Below are 20,892 nucleotides of genomic sequence, written 5' to 3'. Positions count from 1 at the left end.
ACAGAAAGCAGATTCAATTGAGAAAACTACACACACAAGCATTTAGGAATGTGCTGTTGAGACCAGATCAGGTGTTTGGATGTTCGCAAGCATCAAAACTTCCTCAGTACAACCCAGTTGGCCCACGAGCCTCTTCATGGTTGGCACGCAAGATGGTTCTCAGCTGTTGTTGATTCTTCCTCTGCAAAATCCCTCTTCATTTTGATTGGGCTCTGGTATGAAACTTGAAGTTCCTCTGCCAAGTTAGCCAGACCCAGATCAATGATGTGATAAAACGATTCCATGACAACAATAGGATCAAATGGGATGCAAACTAATTAGCAAATTCTTGACCTCCTCACCCCAGCTTGTTTCACAGAACGGGCAAAATATTGTCCCGATTATGTACAAGGTTATCGATACAACTCATTGAATCGAAGTCCAATAGTAAGCCTCAGTCATTACATAGACTAACCAGACCTATCACAAAAGCAACACCAGTTTGCCTTTGCATGATAATCTTTCAAAACAACAGCTTTGAGCTGGTCTACAATTATATATGACAGACTAGTCATAACTACTTTTCATTTTTTTTTATCACCAACCAGAGAAACTTGAAACTTGACTTTTATTTTAGCTCAGTTTCTCATACTTACTCGGAATTCATGCTCTGTCTCGTAAGATTCAAGAGGAACATCAAGGGAACAATAAGAAACTTAACTGGATTTTTGATCATCAGAGAAAATTGAAAGGTGTTTGTTCAGAATAGGATATCTGTCACTAGCCAAATTTGACACACAAAAATACTCACAAAGGAACTCAAAATAGCCAAGGATTTTTTAACATAAAATATGAATTTTGGACATAGGGAAAAATGGACTTTGGGAGCAGTTTAGAATATTTAGTAGAAGATCATCGGCCTCTAGATGAAAGATTCAAATCCCGGGTTTATCAAGAGGGAAACTATAAATCACTAGGGAATTCTTGTTTACCTATCTTTAATATTTTCATCCTTGCCTCACTGGCCGCTAATCTGTTTGCAGTCTACAAAAGCTGCCAATGGAAGGATAAATGAAAAACATTACTATAACGTAACCAAAAGTAGTAATGTAGGCAAATCAGAGTTTCCAAAATCAATCAAATAGATACTCGGTGTGGAGAAAATCATTCTTAAAAAATAGAGCTTCGAGAAAAGTATTACTCTATTCGCTCACGTTGGCCATTCAAGGACGAAGAATCTTACTAGATGACCAATGCCTTCTATTGATATTTGGGTCTATATTTTGATCTTGGTTGAAGCATCATGTCAGCTTCTATGACCAACTCCCCCACTCCTTCAATTATGTGAGACTAGCAATTTAGGATAGTTCAGAATCAGAACATTGTGTGGAAAACCTTCTTGTCAAAAGAAGATGGTGATGAAAAGTAGGCCATGAATCTCAGAAGAAAAATGATTGTTCACTGCTTATTTACCTCTGTTGAGGAAACATCACTCCATGAGTCGTAATACAGCTCTGATTCATAATTTCTAAATACCAGATATTTTCGGTATCGCTTCCAATGAGTCGCAACCAGAAATATTCAAATAAATTAAATTCAACTTTTCAAGTCCCCAAAGCTGAGTAAGTTTCTTGCAATCTCGAACATTTAGAGATCGTAACTTCTCACATCTCGTCAAATTTGGCAAAGTCTCCATTGATTCGCATCCTCTAAAATCCGGCTTTTCTAAGAACTTCGCACTGTCAAGACCTCGAATTTCGACTAGATTGTTGCACGCGATGACCCGCAATTCCTTCAAACACCCTGATTTTGGACAAAGAAGCCTTTCAATCGAATTGCAGTCATATATAAATATGCCCTCCAAGAACTTCAAATTTTCACTGCCCTGAATTTCGTCTAGGTCATTGCAATGCTCAGCGAGTAATTATTTCAGACGAATTAATTGTGAAAGTTCCAATCTTTCAATTGAACTGCACTTTTTTATTGAAAGCTCTTCCAAGTTCTTCAATCCGTCGAGCTTAAGCAATATCAGCTTACCACACTCCTCAATACAGAGTGTCAAGAGTCTTGAGGGAAGCTCGGGGAGGTATTCAAGTAGATGGCATGCCACAAGACGGAATTCTTCTAGGTGGATTAGAATAGAAAGCTATGGTAGTGACTGGAGCTTGTCACAGCACAGTAGGTCAAGGCGCTGGAGAGAAGAAAGATCACTAATAGCATTGGGAAGCCTTTCAAGCCCAGAAGGACTCAAGTTCAGGTGTTGCAAATTCTGTAAATCCCCAATTGAGCTAGGGATTTCTCTCAGTGACTTACAAGCGATGGCACTCAGTTTCTTCAGCTTCCTCAGAGAACCAATAGACAACCAATAGACGTAGGGATCTCTGTAATACCAGATTCATCTAATAGAAGTTCTTCTAAATCTTTTAATTCGCCCACTTCCTCTGGTAGCTTCTTGAGACTACTACACCGACCCAAGTCCAGATGTTGCAAATTTTGTAGACCCCCAATTGAGCTAGGGATTTCTCTCAGTGACTCACAATTGCTGGCTGTCAGTGTCTCTAGCTTCCTCAGAGAACCAATAGACGTAGGGATCTTTGTAATACCACTACTATCTAAGACAAGTACTTCTAAATCTTTTAATTCGCCCACTTCCTCTGGTAGCTCCTTGAGACTTTTGCAGTCACATAAGTCAAGATGTTGCAAATTATGTAAATTCTCAATTGAGCTAGGGATTTATCTGAGTGACTCACAACTGTAGGCACTTAGTTTCTTCAGCTTGCTCAGAGAACCAATAGACGTAGGGATCTCTGTAATACCAGTAGCATCTAATAGAAGTTCTAAATCTTTTAATTCACCCACTTCCTCTGGTAGCTCCTTGAGACTTTCGCAGCCACATAAGTCAAGATGTTGCAAATTATGTAAATTAGGGATTTCTCTCAGTGACTCACAATTGCTAGCTGTCAGTGTCTCTAGCTTCCTCAGAGAACCAATAGACGTAGGGATCTTTGTAATACCACTACTATCTAATACAAGTACTTCTAAATCTTTTAATTCGCCCACTTCCTCTGGTAGCTCCTTGAGACTTTCGCAGCCACATAAGTCAAGATGTTGCAAATTCTGTAGATCCCCAATTGAGCTAGGGATTTCTCTCAGTGACTCACAAAAGCGGGCACTCAGTTTCTTCAGCTTCCTCAGAGAACCAATGGACATAGGGATCTCTGTAATACGAGAATTATCTAATAGAAGTTCTTCTAAATCTTTTAATTCGCCCACTTCCTCTGGTAGCTCCTTGAGACTATAACATAAGCTCAAGTCCAAGGAAACGAGGCTCTTGAGTTTGCCAACAGAAGGGTGGAGATGCTCCAGTCCGGCACAATGGTACAAGTGGAGAACCTTCAACTGCGTGACAGCCGAGAGATCAGGAGTACATCTTAAACCCCAGCACCATCCAAGGTCGAGAACTTGTAGCCGCTTTGCCATCTACGCAAAAAGAGGAGAATAAAGCTGTCAAAAGGAATGAGTAGGGGATCGGCTAAACAAAACAAAACCCAAAAAATCACAGAGAGAGAGGATGTCTCTTCTTTTCCCCCATCTTACCTTGATCAAACTCCATCCTTCTCGATCCTCTGTCATCACGCTCTCTGATAATTCCAGCACCGATAAGTTCGGTAGATGCAAATCGGTCATCGGAAGAGGCGGATCGTCTCCGTCGACACACCACTGAAGCCATCTTACTTCAGAAAGGAGTTCGTTAGAAGAGTCTCCGCTTGAAGCTGCCCGCATCCAGTCATCAAACCAGGGGCTCTGCAAGTTTTTTCAAATGGTTCATCTGAGGACGTCTGGATATGGCGGAAGGAATTCGAGGAGACAAAAAAATGACGGAATCCTTTTCAATTCCCCTCCAGTTATATCCAATCAATCCATTGAGAGTCTCTAAATTGACTTTTTAACTTTTTAATTTTTAATTTTTTTTAAATCTTGGATATGCACGATTTGTTATCTTCTTATCACTCCCGTACATAAATACAGACATGTGATTTAGCATTTAATTTTTTTAAAATAGTTATTGCTTTAGAACAGCTGAGGCAAATGCACCTCAATCTTTTATCTTTTATCCTTTTTTTTTTCAAATTATATGGCGCGTGCACTTTGAATTTTATTTAAGACGAAATACATGAAACCATTTTGCAACATATAAATGTTTACTTGTAAATTTTCATATGACTTGTGTATAGTTTTTCAAAAGAATTTGTCAAAGAGTTCTAGTGAGCCACCTTCAAGTAGCTAAGGAAGGATCCAGTTTTCATTTCATTAACTATTTTTGTGGAGTGTTTAATCATTTCTTTGAAAACTAAAATTTTTTTTGTCAAGTATGTTTAAAAAGGGACGTGGCAACATTGGTTAGCAATTCACTTTTTTAGATTTTAAGCAATATCTTTAAGCAAAGCCTGCCATAGGAAAGTTTTTGGATAAGTCACTTATTTTTATTTACCAAAAAAAAAAGTGAAGACACATATGTCCGTTTGCATAAGAATGGCACCGATTTCTTTTTGCATCTTACAAGTCAATACATATTGTTTAACTTTCCTGCTAAAACAGATCATTTAATTAGTTGAAGATGGTGGAAAAAAATCCCATATGGCTTTGATTGACTTTAATAATAATACCTATATTTTCCCCCAAAAGTTCAATTGGTTAGAATTGTTTTTTTTTTGTTGTTGTAGGTTTGATTCACTTTCACGATTCGACTCGTTTATCGTTATCTCTGCTTTAGATATTAACGGGTGAAAAACCTACAAGGGGTATAATTTCTCTTAAGTTTGTTTGTAGGAAAAGTCGCTAAATTGTTGTAATCATCATCCCACGCTATCTTTCGTAATTTTCACTTGTATATCAATCTGAACGGTATATTACATTAAAAAAAATCTATTATATAGAAAGGGGATTTCAAACCTCAAACTTTCGTTAAAAGTTCCACGCAATTCGCATATATTTCACCAAAATTAACCGAAGAAATAGTAAATAACAAAATTGACAGGATCATATTTTAAATTGTCAAGACAATTGGAAATTAGTCCCATAAGTATTTCATTTTCCAAAGTTAAATCAAAATCTCTCGCATCTTACAATCATTCAATTTTTTTTCCTACACAAATTATAATCTTTCAACATTTTTTTCTGTTCAAAACAGATTTGACTATTTTTTTCATTTTTCAAACACCCATATTGTGTGCTCTTTTTGCGAATGTTAAGAAGTTATTGGATTAACAAAAAAGTGTGATAGTGAATCATAGGAACGAACTATTTCAAATTATATCAAGCAGATAAAGCTATTACCTTTGCCCAATATCTTGGTTAATTGCTATGGTAAATTTTTTGCCATTGACCAGTCATGAGCCTATGAGGCATCCAGATGGACAAAGTATAATAATAATATGACATGAACATTGATAATTTAAGTAAAAGAGAAAAATAGTTGAAAAAATTGGCTTCATGTTGAAAATCATATATAATTAATACAAAGCTATGGATATAATAATAAGCACAACATTTCGCCAAATTAGTCAAGTTCTCTTTTTCTTTTTTTAAATAGTCAAGTTAGTCTAGCGATTTTTGGCACAAAAGAGGCATTGTCCCAAAAACTATAAATAATATAAAACAACTTATAGCGGATAGAAACATCTGTTATAAGAAATGAGCAAGGTCAACGTGATAAAACCTTAAAAAATAATAAAATTTTCCTAAAAAAAAATTTAAGGGGATTTTTGCTATCTTTTTTAATACGAAAAATCTCAAACTATTACACTTGTGATAAATTTACCCAAATTAATTTTTTGACCACCAAAAATCCAAAACTGATAAACCTGTAACAAATTTACCCTCCGTTAGTTTCCATTAAATTTTACTGTCAAATTACTGAGTTGAATGACACGTGACAGTTGACAAGTGTACCAGTTTAGGGTTTTATCCCTCCATTTGTTCATGCTAGATGAAATATTAGAATAGATCAAATTAAATATATTAAAATAAGAGGGAGAAAAAAAGAAAGGAGTGCCATATTTTACCTTTCCTTTCCTTAGGGGGTGTTGGTTCAGCTTTGGGAAGGGGCTTTGAGCCTCCAAAGCCCCTTCCCAAAATGCCGGAGTGTTTGGTTCAGCATTTGGCCTAGCATTGGCCAAATGCTAGCATTCCAAATGCTTAAAGCCCAAGGCCGGTCCCACTCCTTGGCTCAAAGATTCCACGAATGCTACCGTTTTCACCTTTTTTTTTTTTTGGTTGAAGTCGTTCTTCACAGTAAACTGGCGAGGGCGACCGGCGAGGTGGCCTACGGCGGGAAAAGGGCCTGCGAGGTCGCTTCGGGCCTGCGACCGCCTGTGCGACGCCGTCCTCAGCGGCGTCGCCTAGGTCGCGCGACCCAGCGACGCCGCCTTGGGTTGCTCGACCCAGCCGCCGTCGCCTGGGTCGCGCGACCCCCGCCGAGGTCGCCGGTCTCCTCGGCGACCACCGGTGGGGCAGATCTGGGCCTCTGGGTCGCCCGACCCCGACGACGGCCGGGCGGCGGTCGAGACCCGCCGGCGGCTAGCTCCGGCGATGGTAGGTTTTGTTTTTTTTTTTTAATAAATAAAACAATTCTCAAAGTCCATTTGCAAAAAAAAATTCACCAAACACAATATTTTGGCCAAAGTAGCTTTACAAAATATTTTTACCAAACACCATTTGCATTTTCTCAATGGGCTTTCACCCAAAGGTATTTGCATTCCCACAAGTAGCATTTTCAAAGTTGAACCAAACAGGCCCTTGGTACCCTTGAGGCTCCCTTATAGTCGTAGTCCCATGGTCCGCTCCGTTTGTCAAGTGGTTGTCCTTGGCAAAAAATGCTCCTTCCAAGATCTCTCAATTGATCATGCATCTCAAACCAACCACCATCTCTAATTTTAATTAAGCACCTCAACTTCAACTCTTCAATTCCTTGACTTGGATAAAGCCCACAGTCCTCCCACATGTACATCGCGAATTTGCTATTTTCGCCAATAAAGAAACAAGCAATATCGAGAAAAATTTGCTTATGTCCATCGTCTAATGCATCATAACTTATTTGTAATATCTTTTGGACATCTCTATGTGGTTGGTTTTTTAATTGCTTCCGCACATCTTCCCATACTTTTCGATTCGTTTTTCTATACAAGTATGAACCTACGACCTGAAGTGCCAAGGGAAGCCCACCCGTGGTCGATATAATATCATGAGATATACCCTCAAAGTCCCTTAGAGAATGGTCCACACGAAATGCATGTCTGTTAAACAAAAGCAAAGCTTGCACCTCATCCAATTCATTCAATTCATACTTGTAGTCTACCTCGAATTCAGATTGATCAAGTACGGCTTCATTTCTAGTGGTAACAATGATCATGCTTCCTGCCATAAACCAATTACGCTCCCTAGCCAACGCATCTAGTTGATTCTTGTCATCTACATCATCCAGAAGAATGAGAACCTTTTTTCCTTTGAATCTAAATTTGATCAAACTAATTCCATCATCAACATTCCCAACTTGATGTTCAATTTGCAGTATGTCCTTAATTAGTTGTTTTTGTAGATCAGTAATATTGTAGTAGTGAGCCGCTTCTCGAATATCAGCAAGAAAGCTACGATGCACAAAGTCATTCGACAACTGGTTGTAGATTACCTTGGCAAGAGTTGTTTTTCCAATCCCACCCATACCATATATTCCAATCATTCGAGCAACCCTGGCAGGAGCGTCTACCCAATTCCTGATTTTGTTCAAATGATCTCCAATTCCAACTAAGTGCTTGGTAACATCAAGCTGAAAATCTTGTCGCAACTCGCTCAGAATTTTTTCGACAACTTTTTCCACTAATTCTCCTTCATGCCTATCAAACAACAAAACTCAATGATAACTTCGTGAATATACTTAATCTCATCAAAAGACTGGTATATAATGAAGGATGCATTGGGCCAATTAACTTCCAAGCCGTTTGGTTTTACAATTAACAATGGGGGAAGATGGTGTAGAGGTCATTTAATTTGTTTTCCCAATCCTTTTATGCCAATAGATGGATCTTGTTGAAATAAAATAAGGTGGTGCACCTGGCTCATCAAGAGTCTTTCAAACTATAATGTTCCTTATAAGGATAAAGGTTGCCGCCAGTAGAAAGTTAGGAGGTCAATTTTTATTTTTATTTTTTTGGGGGGGTGGGGGGGTGGGTGTCGCGGCGGGGGGTCTAAAAATTTTAGAAAGAGAGGAGGTTACCCCAAGATCACTTACCAATGGGGGTTACTGGCATTGGAAATCAAACCTAAACATAGTAAATGTGAAGTGTCCAATTCTTATCAGCTGAGCCAACCCGTTGGCATGAGGAAGTCTATTTTATCTGGTAGTGATCAAGTTTTGGAAGACCGAGCATTGGAGTCCTTTCTAGGCATGTTATTTAGTGATTGATACTATTGGCTGGAGGGGTTGCTGTTTCTTTCTTTTTTTTGCTCTGGAACGGATACAAATGTAAAATTCTTGGGCGCTACGGGATCTTTGGTTTAAGTTGTCCTTGGTTTAGTTTTCAGGACATCTTGGGAAGTACTAGTGTTTGTTAGTCTTCGAGGCATTATTGGGACATTTTGGGGATCCTTTCTAAGCTTGTAGTGAAAGTGATACATCTGTATTTCATCGGTTATGCGTGAAGAAGAAAACTTGCTTATCAAAAAACGAAAAAAGTTATGTGAAGTACCCGTTAGCAACTTTCTCGGATTCCCATCCATGTAAGCCACTCACTTCTCTAAGTGCTCGCTGCCCTTCCTGAATATCCTTCTCATCAAAACGCTTCTTACACGAATGGAAGGCCTCCCCAAACCTTCCTTTTAGATACCGCACATCCGATGGGTCCACTTTGTAAAAGATGGGCAAGACTATGTGTGACTTGCTCTTCTTGCAGTCCATGATATGAATGAGCTCACGGAGGCACCATTTGCTCGACGCATAATTTTCCGAGATGATGGGGATCGAATTCTTAGACCGTGCGATGGCATCGAGAATCTGTGAATCAAATTCCTCGCCAATTGGTATGCTGTTATCGTCCCTGAACACGCAAATCGGTACTGTCCCTGCCTTGATCAGACTGTGATAGAGGTGATCAGTGAATGCCTTGCGGGTATCGGTGCCTCTAAAGCTTAAGAACACGTCATATTGACTGCAACCTACATCTGTGGGTACTGGAGAGATGAACGAAGGAATGGATGCTCCCTCAGTGCTCTCTTCCTCTGCTCTCTTTCTATTTCCCTGACTCTGCCCATTACCCATGGCGATATGAGGGGGAAAGTTGAAACGAAAAGATGCTTTTCTGCTGCTCAAAAGGATTGATGAACAACGAAAGAAGCTTTTAGGATGCTTTTCTGCAAATGCTTGTAGTCCTTGCCCTATCTTCTTTTGGACCTCATCCTCTAGTCAAGTCAAACTTGTTGGCTTGGTCCACTCGAGAATAACGTGTACGTTAAGTTCTCCCCTTGGAAATGCTGAAGAAGGTTCGTGCTCCTCGAGAGGTTTGACCGTGGAAGATTAGGTGATGGCCCCTAAAGAGAGGTCCCCAAAAAGGTCAACTACCTCTTTCTCTCTAGGCGTGTTCGCTAATTCGTGGTCTCTAGATGACTGTTAGCTCTACCCTAAGAAGTAAGAACGGTAGCAATCCTGGTCTCTTCCGTGGCACCCATTGCTGATGCTTTTCTGTATTTACAAAAATTTTCATATTCACTAATAAATGTTGGCCCCACCAAAATTTTCTAGTTACAATCCAAAGTTTAAAGAATTGTTGTTAGAAACTTTTAGCAGAGTCTTCCAAATTTAAGAGCTCTATTTTTCTACATTCATGCTTCCAGTTGTGTATGATAATGATGAGCAATTATTTCCAAACTTGAGAAGTAATGCTTTGGTATAGATGGTTGAGAAATAATTCTTTGGTATAGATGGAATGATTGAACTTTACTATATAGATCCATCTCTATTTTGGTAATATGAGCTATCCATTGAAAAAACACGCACTGTTGATATTTTACTAGAGATTCTTTAGGAAATAATTCGAATGAGTTAGTAATCTAAAAAGCCGACATCTAGCGATGTAGGGGAAAAAAATTCAAGGTCATGAGTCTATTTAAAAGTTAACTATCATTTGCTATTTATTTTGTGATGTACATCATCTTACTAAAATGAGAGAAAAAAAAACAAAATTTTCTAACATGATATATGTTAGTGATTAAAAAGAATCAACTTTTATTTTCTTTACAGCATGTACCCATCAGGATCATTGCTTTGCTAGTTTATACAAGAAAATGGGTAGTCTTTCGGCCCATCACACTGTCACGAAGATGGATAATGTCATTCCTGATTGCAAGATTCAAGAGGGCAAACTTACGCTTATTGGTATCAAGGCTATTGTTTTAGATAAGTTTGAACCTTTTCATGGAATACTTGCAAATAGACTTCGGCAGATACAAAAATAGTTTATGAAGGACGAATGCTTCTATCAAACGGATAAAGTAATAAGATTAAAAAATAGACAAATACGCGAGTAGGTTCAGTTTATATTAAACTTACATTCACTCTTATGTACTAACTACCACCAACAAAGCTTTAAACAGAGAGAATCAAGTGCAAGTAGAAACATATTGTGAACACAAGAGAGATCAAGATAATCTAAAGAGTTGAAACTTTTTCAATTTCCGCCAGGTCCATCAGCATTAGGTGAATCCGTTTAGGTATCTCACACATGATAGGTCCACTTTGTAAAAAATAGGCAAGATTAAATGTCTTGTGCTTTTTTAGCGATCCACGGGTTGAATGAGCTTGAGAATGCATCATTTGCTAGAGGCATAATTTTCAAATATTATAGGCATCCAAACTTTAGACCATGTGATTGCATCATGGAGCCATGAACCAACCCATTGCCGATAGGGAGGCTGTTATCATCCCTGAACACAAGCATAGGTACGGTTCCGACATTCATGAAATTGTGGTAGAGGTGATCGGTGAAGCCCTTGCGAGTACCTGAGACTCTAAAGCTCAAAAATTACATCATAGGGATCACTTTCCCGCTCATGTTGGTGTTGGAGAACGGATATGTAGATGCTCCGTCAGTGCTCTCATTTTCTGCATTTGTATTGCTTCTGCTCGTTTTTCTCTTCTTGAGAAGATTAGAAGCGAACACAGAAAGAAGTGGCGCAACAAGCACCACAAGAGGACACCCTAAAATGAACTGATGCATTCCTCTGTTTGCTTTGCTCTGGCTCTTCCCTTTATTTGAATGCTCGGGTTCAACTCGACTCAATCCCCACATTGCTAGAATCAAGCTAAACTTCAAGAGGAACATATTTCTCGAGGAACATATTTCTCGAGAAATGATACCCTAAAAAACAAGTGGCCCCCCATAACAAAATACTCCATATTCTCGCAACTCATAACCATCTACAGATTGGCAAGAATCAGTCGAACAATCGACAACAACAAGATAGAGAAGGGAAAATGGGATTGGATCCCGTCTAATCAATGGTGATTCTTATTGGGTATTCTCAAATTTATCAATTTCACGACTTTTCTTCACAAAAAGTAATTTTTCGTTTGTCATCGTAAGTTCTATAGGTCATATGATTTGCAATATTCCCCGAAATATAGTAATCTGCCAAAGTTTTGGGTAAAATATCTTTTCCTATGGTTAGTAAATTACTGGATATTTTCCTTTGGCAAATAAATTGTCCTTGTTCATAGTAATTTTACCCGTAAAACATCCTTTCACAGGTTATCTTTGGAGGGTGCACTTTTTCTTTGGAGGTCATAAATTCCCTGAAACCTATGTTTGGTAAAATTCCACAAAAGTAATATCTATTCTGTTAATAGCAAATTTCTTTCGTGAATTTTTAGTAAAATATCTAAATCGATCGTAACTCTCCTTTGCACGTGATAAAGTTTCAAGACCTATGTCTCAGTAATTTTCCTTACTCATCATAACTTTTCTTAATTAAAGTAATTTGATCACGTTTGCGTCTGTAACTTTCCTTTTAATGCAAAAACAGATCTGACGGATAACATTTTTTTCTCATTTTATCCAACAGCCCACCACGTTGAATGCAGGACTGATCCCATAAAATAAAGCTTTGACTTATGAAATTTCTATCACCATCGAGGGGTTTTACCAAACAAAGTAGTTTGGTAACAAAGTAGTTTTTTTAGCCATAACAAAGTAGTTTTTTTATTTTTTTGCCAAAGAGTAAAGCAGTGTTGGAAACGCTATTTTTCCTAAATTTTTTGAAAATCATTCCATTGCAATATTTATATTAATATATGTAAAGGTAAAAATAACGTAAACGTGAAATGAAACCAGAGAAGAATAACGCAAAAAGAAAAGGCTCCCGCCAAACAGACCCAACCCAAGGGTGTCAAATGAAACCAGAAAAACTTATGAGGGGGGCCAAAATAGAACTTCCAACGAACTTCAGGGCGTGAAAACGGAATTGTCGAAATTTTTTTTTAAAAAATATGGCACCAAACTGTCCCCTCTCATTCTCCAGCATATATATATACAAAAGGGCAAAAACAAACATCAGCCAATCCCGCCATCGCCGGGAAGGTTTTCGAACAAAGATCACTTCGAGCGCGCGCTCTCCAGAGAGAGACTAGCGATCGATTCCATTCCATTCCGGCTCGCGCACCATCGATCGATCCGTCGAATCGCGTCGAACACAGGTTGAGATGTGATTCGATGGAGGATCGGGGTTGGAAGAGGTAGAGAAAGCTCGGTTGCTGAGCTTGGCTCTCGAGTTCGGCTTCGACCAGCAGTCCGCCACCAATGCCTGGACCGTCTCGTTTCCCTCTACGGTAACTCGAATCGTTACTTCGTCGCCTGTTTTTTCATGCTGAGATTAGCGTTTGCAGAGGTTGCACAGGTATTTCTCGTCCCCACGGTCTCGCTGTCTGTAGAATAGGGTGCTTAGTGAAGTAGTATTACTGACGAGTGACGAGCAAAATGTCTGGCACGGTTCCAGTTTGATGTGTTGAGGCTACTTTGGATGGTGGTTTTTTATTGGTTCTTGGCCAAATTGGGTGGTATCTGGTGATTAGGGAATGACGCAATTGCTTGTGTTGCGTGGGTAATTTGTGTATTGATTGATTGTGCGTTCCTAAATAAGGAGATTTATTGCGGTTCGGTTGGTTAGTGCTCTGATGATGGCTACGAAATGGTCTACTTTGGATTTCAATGGACCGGAGCTGGTTAAGTTTTGTTCATTGAGCGTTATTCCCATTGTCATTTCTTTGTGGGTTTGGCGGAGTAGTGTTATTGACTTGCAAAATCATCTGTTTCTTCGTTTTGGGTTTTTTTAAGGTGACGAAGATCAAGAGTTTATCACCGTGGAACACTGTGGCGATGAGTTTCTAGCGGAACTTGCCAAAACAATGCAAGCTACTGAGGATTGGGATGATTTGCAAGCTGTGGAATCAGAAGCTTGTGGAGTTTTGGCTGATATGTTTGGCCAAGATATCCGTTATGACGGTGGATGCAATGTTGTGCACGTTGTTACTATTATAGAAGATTCTCCACAACCTGAGAAAAATCAAACTTTTCTTGAGGTGGATTCTTCTATTGACGGTGAAGACGAAGATGATATATTTGGCAGTAAAATTGGCAGGAAATCCACATGCTATATTCCTAATCAAAGCAGTACTCCGAGGAATTCATCCACTCAACTTCTGGCCAGACGATCTTTAGAATCCATGGTATGCTTCTGAAAACTGTGAAGTTGTCTCACTCCTTTCTGCCCCCGCCAGCTTGAAGGGATTAAGAAAAAGAAAGAAAAGCAGGGTAGCTTGGCATGCTTTTTGCCATGCCCAAAACTAATTTGGTTGATAGTTGTTAAGTTTGTGGCTCGAGTTTTTTAACATGGACCTAGATTTGGCTTGGGATTGGCCCGTGCAATTGTATGGACCAAATACGCAGCTTGAAGAATGTGTTAGTATTGTACAGGGTTGGTCGTTCGGTGAAGCAATTGTGGACACCTGAAGAAGCCACAATAGTTACCGGTCAAATCCCAGGAGTCTGGCCATAATGGTCCTGTTGTTTAGGAGGTTAACAAAAGTTGGCAGATCTCGGCACGACTTTTTATTCTTTTAACAGTGATGCTGCAATCCATATTTTTATATATTTTTGTTGCTAAGGTATATTGGGGCCATTAAGGAAAATGAGAAGAATTGAGAACAGATTGTCTTGGTTTTTGATCGCGAGAGATTAGAGTGTCCTTCTCAGAAAACTCTTGGGAAATGCTTTCCACTCGTCTCATTCATTTTTGATTGACTCTTGCAATTGGGGTTTTGATCAGTGAGAAATTGATTTATTTCTTATTGTAATTCCCTCTTGGTCATTTGAAACAACTCCTCCCGTTGACGTAGACGAAACTGCCCAACCCCTTAAATTAGTGTGTCACTGTTCTTTGCTCTTAAAATTATGTCTTTCCCTGATCATTTTCAGCTTGCTTGTAATTCTGCACGCAGCAAAGGACCTTACGCAGGGTACCTGTACAAAAGCATTACGTAAATTGCTTATGAGGGATCTCATCCGATCAAATGTATAATAGACACTCCTAACTTTTGCCAGTTACTTCCACAGTTTTTCAGATCTAAAATGACTTATATTAGAACTGTTTGGTCAATAAAAACAGTTGATTTATGTTTAGGATGACGTAACACTACCTATATTTCTCAAGTATTTTGAGAGTATAGTACATCATCCAAGTGTGGAACTTAGCATCAGTGTCTTTCATAGGAGTGTTTTGCGAAATGAAGGCTTGGGATTTCTTTGTGCACAATTTTCATTTTCCATCACTCCACATCAGAAACTATTTGTGGTGCTAAAGAGGCTTGTTTGTGTTGAAGGATTGTAGGAGCACCGTCACTCAAGGTTCGATATCATCAGTTTCAAATAAAAGACATTGCTCTCGGATTTCGACATGCAAATAAGGAACTCTGACTTATGAGGAATCGCAAGCCTTGGATGACATAGAATTGGCAAATGTTGTAATATTCGGAAACTTGGCATTTCGACCAATGCAGCATCAGGCTTGTAAAGCTTCTGTAGCCAAGCAAGATTGCTTCATTCTCATGCCCACTAGATGTAACAGTCTGAATTTTCGATCCTTTTCCCGGGATTTAAGAAATGAATATTTTGGCCAATACACTTATAGTGAGATCTCACCCGGAAATGCGTATTCACGGGATGCTAACCTTAGGGGTAAGGCCAGTATGGGATTGAGTTCACACGACCAAAGAACTCGACCTTGGTTCGATCTTCGACCATATCGATTGACGAGGGAATGTTTTGAGCCAATCGAGACCGATCTAATTGATTGATCGTGTCCGAAGGAAACTAGCGACAGACCCTCGCAATTATATGACAACCGAGGTCGTCCCGGGTAGAGTGAACTTAAACGTGATTTGACTTAGTGTCGGTCACGGGTCGAGAGCGCATAATCCCAATGAGCCACCAGTTAGCCAGAGATAAGCTAAAGTTGCGATTGCTCGATTTTAGTCATTTCTTGAAATTCGGGCCCGGGAATCGAGAATTTTGAAAGTGACAATTTTGGACGGCCGATGACGTTTTTGGCTTGGCCAACCTTGGGGCCAACCATTTCTGCAAAAAAATGGATTTCGGTTTGGGACCGGGAAAATTACGATTTTGCCCCTATGGACACCGAAGTTGGATTTTGAGGCCGTTTGAGGTTATTTTTCGAGGCTGATGCCGTTTTTGGGTGGCCACGCATATCTGGAGTGGTTTCGGACGAAAATTAGAATTTTGGGTCGGAAGTGAAAAATAATATTATTTTATTCCCGGAACTTTGCAGTCGATTTTCGAGGGCTTAAGAAGCTAATTTCGCGATTCCGACGCCATATTATGTTGGCCACGCACATATGGAACACGTATGTGCAAAAATTGGAATTTCGGTTCGGGATCGAAAAATTACGAAAATGCCCCTAGGCCATTTTTGAGTAATTCCGAAAATTGGTTAATTTTTGGGGTTTAACCAAGGCTGGTTAAGGCTAAACCAGGTCTGGTCAGCTTGGGTTAAGGACAAATGACCATTTTACCCCTACATTATTGGATTGGATCAAATTTGGGCCATTGGATTAGGGGCTAAAGTGTCCAATGCTATGGATTAATGACACTTGGATTCCACCCACACTTTGTTGACCTTTTTGACCAGCTGATCTCTCTCTCTCCTCCCTCTTCTGGCCAGAACCCCCCCTTCCACGATCACTCTCTCTCTCTCTCTCTCTCTCTCTCTCTCTCATTCTCTTCATCTTTGTTCCTCCCATCATCACCGTGGCTGCTGCTGCTGCTGCCGTTCCGCCCATTTCAGCCGCCCATCCAGCCGGTTCTTCTCGCCTTTTCTTAGGTAAGTGACCTCCCCAAATGTCGCCTAGGACCTCGGGTATTGTTAGGCTTGTTTAGAGCTCGGTTTAGGGTGAGTTTAGTGGCTGGTTTGCTCGGTGGTGTGTGTTGGCTGATTTCCAGTTAGGTTGCTGCTGCGTCGCTGGTTTTTGTTATTTTTACTGTGACTTGTGTGGCTCGAATTTGAGGAATATTTCTTCATAAAAGTTGTTCCCAACATCTTGAAGTATAACATATTTTAATTTGGGAATTTTTGGAAATCATTTAAGGCCATTCGGAAGCCCATCTTTGGACCGAAATAAAACTGCCCGATTTACTGTTCACCCGACCTTCGGGTCTGTTCGAATTTTTATAAATTCTTCCAGGCCTATTTTCAAAATACTTCCTTCACAAAAGTTGTTGGGGATATTTGTGGCTATAACATATAAAAATTTCAAAGCTTTTCAAGCTGATCTGGATGTTGAAATAAATGTATTTTGAGGACAAAACGGTCTGTTTGAGCGAACTGATTTTGGTCTGACTTCGAGGGACAAAAAGGCATGGTTGGAGATTGAACCGGATTTTGTGTTCTTCATAAGAAATGTTGATCAAGACGTTTTTTATGACATATCCAAAATTTAGAATTTTTGGAGTTTTTTTACTATTTATTTTATTGGTATTTCGGTCACTGTGTAAACTGCCCAGTTTTGACCCGATTTTATATATTCTCGGTTTTTCTCTCTCTCGAGAATTATTCGGTGTTATCATGGCATTTTGACCGGTAGTTTGATGCTTGAATGAGCTCGTATGTGTGATTGTGTGGCTGTGAGGTGTGGTGGCGTGATTGCGCATTGAGTTCGCGTGCCAAGCTTGGGTGTTTGTGTGGTGTTCGCGTGACGAGGTTGTGTAAATGTGAAATGTGTGTAAAGTGTGTATGTTTGGCAGTGTGTTTGTGTGGTGGCGTGGTACGTGTAGAGAGTGTGGAATGAAGGTTCGGATGTGTGTAGGATTGATTGGAAAAAGGTCCGTCCTGAGGCGTGTACGTTTACGCGGGACGATGCCGTCCCTGACGAGGTGACGATGCCTGGCCTGACGAGGTGTCGATGCCTAACGTGGTCAGAAGACCGTTGGCCTAATGCGTTTTACGCGGGCGCTGTAGAAGGAAAGTGTGTGTAGGATTCCGTCCTGAGGCGTGTACGTTTACGCGGGACGATGCCGTCCCTGACGAGGTGACGATGCCCGGCCCGACGGGGTGACGATGCCTGACGAGGTCAGAAGACCGTTGGCCTGATGCGTTTTACGCGGGCGCGGTAGTGGTGGAAAGGCTGAGAATGAGCAAGAATTGGCGGGACGAGTGAAATTATGAAAGTGGCGTGTGGTGTGATGCTCGATTATGGGGTAAAAACTACTAGGCATGGTATGGGACGTGCCCAAGTGGGTTTTGCTCTATAATCGGGGCACGCGCGCGGCGGTGATGTATTTCTGTGGCATACTAGCTGTGTGGTTGACTAACGTGTAGGGACGTGCGTGAGGAATTCCAGGTAGGGTCGCATGTGATTGTTAGCTTGGCTGATCATTGTGTGTTATGTGTGTTTTCGTCTGGCGGTACGTGAGTGCCTACATGTGGTTTGGGGTTGTACACTTATTGAGATTCGTCTCACGGTTGTATAACCGCCACTTTCAGACCCCCAGCCTTAGACCCGGGAAGTTTGCCTCCTCTTTTTGGAAGTTCGAGGAACCGCCTTTGGTGCCTGGTGGAATTGCAGGTGAGTATCCGGAGGCTCAAATCCGAAGAATTAGAAGCAGAGCGGAAGGGCGACCAGTAGGCTTTCCCTAGGATATTTTAGGGGTTGTGTAAATCGGGTTGACCCATAGGGAAGTTAAGTTAACCAGACCTTGATCTTTTGTTAAAACGGTGGCGGAGTATGTTCGTTTGTATTTATGTCTGTAATATGATGTTTGTATGTTTGGTGCTGTATGAAGATGTTGTTGTTTGATTGTTGTGGTGTTCTACCCCGTTGTCGTCATCTTTTTATCCGGGGTTTTTATATCCGCTTCCGCATGTGGCTCTGATGTTTGGATTGGGTCGGCGACGTTCCTGGGACGTCGCATCATTTCGACCGGAGCAGGGGATGTCGCGAGCTCGTAGGGGTTCGGGGCGTGACACTAGAGGTGGTAAAAGTTTATGTTACCAAGTTAGTGAATGTTAACATTATTTCGTTTGTGTAATGATCGTATGTAGAATTATGTGGGCAAAAGGACACTATAAGTGCCATAACTTGTATACGGCGCTCACTTTGGTGCCATAACTTTTTTTCGGATCACTTTGGTGCCAAGTCGGAGGAAAAACAATCACTTAAGTGTCATAACTTTTTTTTGGATCACTTCAGTGCTAAAATTTTTGAAAAACGATCAGTTAAGTGCTAAAATTTTTGAAAAACGATCACTTAAGTGCTAAAATTTTTGAAAAACGATCATTTAAGTGCTAAAATTTTTGAAAAACGATCACTTAAGTGCCAATCTCCGGCGAGACTCCGCGAGCCACATCGCCTTCGAAATTAATAAAAAAATGCCACGTCGATTTCCGGCGAAAAATTGTGTACGGCACCGGAGTTGGCACTTAAGTGATCGTTTTTCAAAAATTTTAGCACTTAAGTGATCGTTTTTCAAAAATTTTAGCACTAAAGTGATCCAAAAAAAAGTTATGGCACTAAAGTGAGCGCCGTACACAAGTTATGGCACTTGTAGTGTTCTTTTGCCGAATTATGTGTGGAGACAATGTTTAGAGCAGTAGCCCTGTGCACTTTGCTCCATGGTTCCACCAATTAAATACTAGACAGGTAGACCTATATATTGAAATTTAAGCTTTAAAATGATCTTGTAATCTACTTTGTTAGCACTGTTGAGAAGTTTGTGCTTAAACTAAAGGAAGAAAATGTTTTCCAAATGCAAATTAAGCGATAGGAAGTGATTCGGGGACATAACCATGGGTTCCAATGTACGTGATCAGACTAAGTTGGAAAAGAAGGAAATACAGGACATTCTCATTCTGCCTTCGCACAGCTCTATCTATTCTGTAATTTCTAGAATTTGAGGTTTATGCTATGCTTCTAGGACCTTCTAATTACTTACTGGAAAATTTATCTTGTTTTTGCATGTAAGTGTTGTTGTCGGTCATAGTTCACGTCCAATTCAAAAGGGTTATTAAGTCAAAGAGGAATAAGTTTTCAAATTACGTGCACCAAATATAGATTGTAGATGTCTATATTTCCTATGCAGGTATGTGCTATGTCATCATGTCAACTAGGGGTGATCATTTCCCATAATTGGTTTGAAATTGATGTCCTTTCATATAAATCTGAATTGATCTACTAAATCACAAAGGAATATTAATCTGAATTGATAAAGTTGAATTATCCTGAAGTGTTTTCTGTTCAGTGTTGAAGTAGCTGATATATGTTTCTAGCTGAAGTAATTATAAGACAAATATCAACTGGTGCTTTCTGATCAGCTGAAGGTGAATAAAAGAATAATTCCCTCATCCCTTACTTTTTTCATGTGCTCTTTTGATGTTTTTACATTTCGTTTCAACTGCCAGCAACTCTTAAACCAGGTGTCACAGTTGTTATATCTCCCCTGCTATCTCTCATCTAGGATCAGATAATTACTCTAACCCTCAAGTATGGAATACCGTCTACTTTCTTGAACTCTCAGCAAACTGCTGCTCAAGCATTGGCTGTCCTCCAAGAACTAAGGCAAGGTTTAGCACTCTCTCTCTCTCTCTCTCTCTCTCTCTCTCTCTCTCTCCCTAGAGAAGTATATCATACCATACAATCTTTATCCCGCCATAAAATGGCTATGCTCCATATGTTGCAATGGATGCACTTTTTTTATGTAGTTAATGAAAAGATTCATGCCTCAGATGTTTGCCTTAAAAATAAATTTTAGGATCTTAGTATTACTAGAGAAGTATATCATACCATACAATCTTTATCCCGCCATAAAATGTTGGGCTATGCTCCTTATGTTGCAATGGGGTTTCTATTGGACTTCTAAATATTTTTTTTGCTAAGTGTTGTGATTGTCACAAGTCATTAATCTCCACTGCTTTGCTTGTCTTTTCAGGAAAGATAAACCACCGTGCAAGCTATTATATGTAACCCCCGAAAGGATTGTGGGAAACCCATCGTTTCTCGAGATATTGAAATGCTTGCATAGAAAGACACTATTTCTGATTCACTGTAACTATTTCTGAAAGTTTCTTTTTAACTTTTTGATACTCGACCATCATGCATTGCAGGCACAACTTGCTGGTTTTGTTATTGATGAGGCACATTGTGTGAGGTATGCTCTTTGGCATCCTTGTATCTGAAGCAAAGATCATGCTAGTGTTACTTCAAAAGGAATAAGTATTTATGATGTTGCTACTGCAAAACTACTGTCCTTGTTCCAGATAAAGCAAAGCAAGTTAACTTTTATATATGCTCACTCTAACTTT

General features: G+C 39.9%; 3 protein-coding genes and 1 pseudogene across 6 annotated transcripts in view; 1 reads left to right on the top strand and 3 right to left on the bottom strand.

Moving 5' to 3' along the window:
* LOC115663621 (uncharacterized) overlaps window positions 1-20,892 on the bottom strand; it is a 132,799-nt gene that overhangs the window by 40,164 nt on the left and 71,743 nt on the right. The window contains exons 1-2 of one of the 4 annotated variants that reach the window (XM_056309578.1): window positions 972-1,050; window positions 37-235 (exon numbers count right to left, since the gene is read on the bottom strand). In XM_056309578.1, the coding sequence (XP_056165553.1) occupies window positions 37-42 (6 nt within the window). In that variant the 5' untranslated portion in view covers window positions 43-235; window positions 972-1,050. Of the gene's footprint in view, window positions 1-36; window positions 1,215-20,892 lie in introns of those variants that run through there. The other 3 variants (XR_008816040.1, XM_056309577.1, XM_056309576.1) reach the window with 3 other exon arrangements.
* On the bottom strand, window positions 1,508-3,762 carry LOC115663623 (disease resistance protein RPV1-like). The gene is made up of 5 exons (XM_056309255.1): window positions 3,577-3,762; window positions 2,726-3,459; window positions 2,332-2,650; window positions 2,152-2,248; window positions 1,508-1,875 (listed from the first exon to the last, which is right to left on the bottom strand). The coding sequence occupies exons 1-5, from the start codon at window positions 3,760-3,762 to the stop codon at window positions 1,508-1,510; spliced, it is 1,704 nt and encodes a 567-aa protein (XP_056165230.1).
* On the bottom strand, window positions 6,782-9,708 carry LOC115668215 (disease resistance protein RPV1-like). Its single transcript, XM_056309560.1, has 3 exons — window positions 8,724-9,708; window positions 7,667-7,871; window positions 6,782-6,998 (listed from the first exon to the last, which is right to left on the bottom strand). The coding sequence occupies exons 1-3, from the start codon at window positions 9,290-9,292 to the stop codon at window positions 6,942-6,944; spliced, it is 831 nt and encodes a 276-aa protein (XP_056165535.1). The 5' UTR covers window positions 9,293-9,708; the 3' UTR covers window positions 6,782-6,941.
* LOC115663781 (ATP-dependent DNA helicase Q-like 1) overlaps window positions 10,914-20,892 on the top strand; it is a 61,953-nt pseudogene continuing 51,974 nt past the window's right edge.

The sequence above is a fragment of the Syzygium oleosum genome, unplaced genomic scaffold (genome assembly GCF_021117445.2).
Source record: "Syzygium oleosum isolate NSW1041296 unplaced genomic scaffold, Sole_v2.1 Sole_v2.03, whole genome shotgun sequence".
In the NCBI taxonomy this organism is placed as follows: domain Eukaryota; kingdom Viridiplantae; phylum Streptophyta; class Magnoliopsida; order Myrtales; family Myrtaceae; genus Syzygium; species Syzygium oleosum.
The sequence above is the reverse complement of the archived record's forward strand: the minus strand, read 5'-3'. Positions and strand labels throughout refer to the sequence as shown.